This window comes from Solanum tuberosum, unplaced genomic scaffold (assembly GCF_000226075.1).
Source record: "Solanum tuberosum cultivar DM 1-3 516 R44 unplaced genomic scaffold, SolTub_3.0 scf01339, whole genome shotgun sequence".
Taxonomy (NCBI): Eukaryota; Viridiplantae; Streptophyta; class Magnoliopsida; order Solanales; family Solanaceae; genus Solanum; species Solanum tuberosum.
This window is the reverse complement of record NW_006240402.1, coordinates 1-4,625: the sequence shown is the minus strand read 5'-3', so window position 1 is coordinate 4,625 and position 4,625 is coordinate 1. Positions and strand designations below refer to the sequence as shown.

The 4,625-nt window shown below is 35.3% G+C and overlaps 1 protein-coding gene across 1 annotated transcript; it reads right to left on the bottom strand.

Annotated features, from left to right (window-relative positions):
- Positions 1 to 3,447: 3,447 nt before the first annotated feature.
- Positions 3,448 to 4,162, bottom strand: LOC107059359 (uncharacterized; the record flags this gene model as incomplete). The annotated part of the gene is made up of 3 exons (XM_015305871.1): positions 3,448 to 3,807; positions 3,892 to 3,990; positions 4,070 to 4,162. Coding segments are annotated over 3 exons (552 nt in total), but the record flags the coding sequence as incomplete, so codon positions are not given.
- Positions 4,163 to 4,625: the final 463 nt, after the last annotated feature.

Sequence of the window (4,625 nt, the reverse complement as noted above, 5' to 3'; positions counted from 1 at the left end):
GGTGAATTCAAAAATTAATGTACTATGTTCTAAATGTTGCGCCTTCTTATCTCTCAACTCATCTCGTATTGTCTCATCACTTCACCTCAACTCGTCTCCTCCTCTAACTGACTTTGTTTAAATAAATTAAGAGTTCAAATGTAACTCCGACTATTCTCTAAATAATCACTAACTTTGCATACAACTATAGACAAGTATGAGTAGTAATGCTAGGTGCAAACAGAGGTGGGTACTGCCGGAGTCGGGATACAAACTAAACACAGATGGCTCTTACAACGGCTCTTGGATAACAGGTCTCTCAGCAAGAATAAATGTTCTCAAGGCTCTACATTCGGAACTACTAGCTCTAGTAATAGGACTAAAAATGGCGACTCGACAGAATATCTCCAATCTACAAATTGAAACTGAATCAACAGAAATAGTGCAGATGATTCACAAAGGTCATGATTCATACACTAATATAATTTTTGGATGCAAGCAGCTGCTCCAGAAACCGGGGAACCCAAGGATTAGCCATAGTCGCAGGGAGAAAAACATGGTGGACTGTAGTATTTCTATTGAGTTGGTTTCAAAAGGACTAAATGAATAACTTAAAAGACGAGCTAGAGTAACAACATGTTGGCAGAAAACGTTAAAAAAGAGCAGGTGGCAACAATCTTGCAGCAGAGTAGAAAATTAATGTACTATATATGTTCTAAATGTTGCGCCTTTTTATTTTTATTCGAAGGCAATACATCAGTCTCTCGCCTTACCTCGTCTTGTCTCGTTGCCTCTCCTCAACTCATTTCCTCCTCTAACCAACTTTGTTTAAATAAATTAAGAGTTCAAATGTAACTCCGACTATTCTCTAAATAATCACTAACTTTGCATACAACTATAGACAAGTATGAGTAGTAATGCTAGGTGCAAACAGAGGTGGGTACTGCCGGAGTCGGGATACAAACTAAACACAGATTACTCTTACAACGGCTCTTGGATAACAGGTCTCTCAGCAAGAATAAATGTTCTCAAGGCTCTACATTTGAAACTACTAGCTCTAGTAATAGGACTAAAAATGGCGACTCGACAGAATATCTCCAATCTACAAATTGAAACTGACTCAACAGAAATAGTGCAGATGATTCACAAAGGTCATGATTCATACACTAATATAATTTTTGGATGCAAGCAGCTGCTCCAGAAACCGGGGAACCCAAGGATTAGCCATAGTCGCAGGGAGAAAAACATGGTGGACTGTAGTATTTCTATTGAGTTGGTTTCAAACGGACTAAATGAATAACTTAAAAGACGAGCTAGAGTAACAACATGTTGGCAGAAAACGTTAAAAAAGAGCAGGTGGCAACAATCTTGCAGCAGAGTAGAAAATTAATGTACTATATATGTTCTAAATGTTGCGCCTTTTTATTTTTATTCGAAGGCAATACATCAGTCTCTCGCCTTACCTCGTCTTGTCTCGTTGCCTCTCCTCAACTCATTTCCTCCTCTAACCAACTTTGTTTAAATAAATTAGGAGTTCAAATTTAACTCTAACTATTCTTTAAGCAATCACTATTTTTGCATATATTTATAGAAAAGAATCCAACATCTATTTTTAGAAAACACAACTAAACAACATTTGGAAGGAAATAGAAACAAACGGACTTAGTGAATAACATAAAAGACAAGTTGAAGTAACAACATATGGGCAGAAAATGTTAAAACAGAGCAGCTGGCAGCAACTATTTCCTCCTCTAACCTACTTTGTTTAAAGAAATTAAGAGTTCAAATTTAACTCCAACTAGCAATTTTGCAGCAGAGCAGAAAATTAATGTACAATGTATGTTCTAAATGTTGCGCCTTTTTATTTTTATTAGAAGGCAATGCATCAGTCTCTTGCCTTACCTCGTCTTGTCTCTTCGCCTCTTCTCAACTCATTTCCTCCTCTAACCTACTTTGTTTAAAGAAATTAAGATTTCAAATTTAACTCCAACTATTCTCCGAACAGTCACTAATTTTGCGTACAACTATATACAACATTGGTCAAAGAACTCAAGTTCCTGTAAGCATAAACTAATTATGCAGGGACACTGAATGTGATAGATATATACATGAAAACATTAAAATAGAATAGCTGGCAGCAATATTGTTGCAGCAGAGTAGAAAATTTCAAAACAAAATTTATGTCGTTATGAAATTGTGTAGAAAATAAAAAACAGAGCCAGCAGAAAAGATATGTACAGTTGCGGTTAATTCAAAAATCAATGAACTATGTTCTAAATGTTGCACCTTTTTGTCCCTCGACTCATCTCGTCTTGTCTCATCACCTCACCTCAACTCGTCTCCTCCTCTAACTGACTTTGTTTAAATAGATTAAGAGTTCAAATGTAACTCCAACTATTCTCTAAATAATTACTAACTTTGCATACAACTATAGAAAAGTATGAGTAGTAATGCTAGGTGCAAACAGAGATGGGTACTGCCAGAGTCGAGACACAAATTGAAACTGACTCAACAGAAATAGTGCAGGTGATTCACAAAGGTCATGATTCATACACTAATATAATTTTGGATGCAGGCAGCTGCTCCAGAGGCCGGGGAACCCAAGGATCAGCCATAGTCGCAGGGAGAAAAACAAGGTGGACTGTAGTATTTCTATTGAATCGGTTTCAAATGGACTAAATGAATAACATAAAAGACGAGCTAGAGTAACAACATGTTGGCAGAAAACGTTAAAACAAAGCAGGTGGTAGCAATTTTGCAGCAGAGCAGAAAATTAATGTACAATGTATGTTCTAAATGTTGCGCCTTTTTATTTTTATTAGAAGGCAATGCATCAGTCTCTCGCCTTACCTCGTCTTGTCTCTTCGCCTCTCTTCAACTCATTTCCTCCTCTAACCAACTTTTTTTAAAGAAATTAAGAGTTCAAATTTAATTCCAACTATTCTCCGAACAGTCACTAATTTTGCGTACAACTATATACAAAATTGGTCAAAGAACTCAAGTTCCTGTAAGCATAAACTAATTCTGCAGGGACACTGAATGTGATAGATATATACATGAAACAAGGCAACAATTATAAACTATAAGAATTCACTGACTTTTTGATTTATATACATAGAAAGAGGTAAACTATAGACTACACCTCAAGCTTTATAGAGGACTATAGGACATCAAGAATTATAGACTTTTTGAAGGCGACTAGAAAAAATCCTCACACAAAGTAAGATCCAACTATGCACTTAAAGGTTCCTAACAGCAAATCAAAAGTTGTCCAGATATTTCATCAATTAGATGAGACCAAGATTCATTTTCAATATTGTATCTTTTTCTACTGCACAATTAACACAACAGGAAACAAGTTTGTTATTCCATATTTAATCACACATTAATTATGGTGTTACATTTCAACAAAATAAATTATAAAGTTGGGTATATTGTTACTAACTTGGTTAGCTGAAAAGGTAGTGGTCATTCAGTTGAAAAGGACGATGTTGTAGCTGGTACATGTGATTGATGAGCTAGGAAGAGTTCTTTCATTTTCATTACTTCTTTCATCTCATCTTCTAAGGTAGACAAGCGATTGTTCAAGGATTTGTTTTCCTCAGTCAAGGATTTGTTCTCTTCATTCAAGGATTTAATATCCTCTCGCGTTGAATGTAGTGCAGATAACAATTCAGCTTTTGAAGAAGTTCCACCTTTCAAGTCTTTTGCCTTTAATCCACCCCCAAATCCAAATACGTGGCTACGAGTTTGAGGTCCACAACATTTTTCAACAATCTCTATGCTAGGTAGAGATGGATCTGCTTGAACAATTTCTTGGAGTTGAGCCTACGAAATATATAAAAGAACATTTTCTATCAAAACACCTAACAATTTCAAGTAATAAACATATATTGAATTTACCAAACGTACATGTTTTTCAATTGCTTCAGGTTCAACAAGCTTGTTATCTTTCTTACGAGTCTCAAAGAAAATAGTTGCCAAATCTGGTGGATTTCCATCTTTCCCGCCCTTTACATGAAAGTCAAACATGTCAAATAACACACACCTCATAAATATTACATTTAGAAAACTAATTTTATGATAATACCTTTTGATAAATAATCTCTCGAATAGGCTTGCTACCAATATGATGAAGCATCTTCAACTTTGCTCGATTTGCTGCATTCCTAGTGCTTCTTGCCTATATTTGTTCACAGTAAGCTTCTAGTGCAAGTACTTATAAAATGTAGATCACCAATCTTATGATCTTGAAAGTTGCTTATAAATGAAAGAAGCAGCGAGTTGATCCTAAGAGGATCAATAGAAATAATGAACCATAGATAGCTAGTACAATTGTGAATATGCTCTCATAATGGGGCTCAGCTCTTGAAAAAATTGGTCTATACTTCATACAATGAGTTGATAAATGTGGCATTGCTAGATTCAAGAATAATAAATTAGGCATGGATTAGCTATTTGGTGCATCAAGAATACTAAGACACTATATAGTAGAAATGTTTTATACTTAGGTTTGTTTTTTAAGGTCTATTAGGTGCTAAGGAGGGAAATCAAACTGTAGAAAAGAGTAGAAAAGCAGACTATTAACTCAATAGGCATACCTGAAAATTTTCAGAAGTAAAATGTTCCTTTACTAACCATTCCCA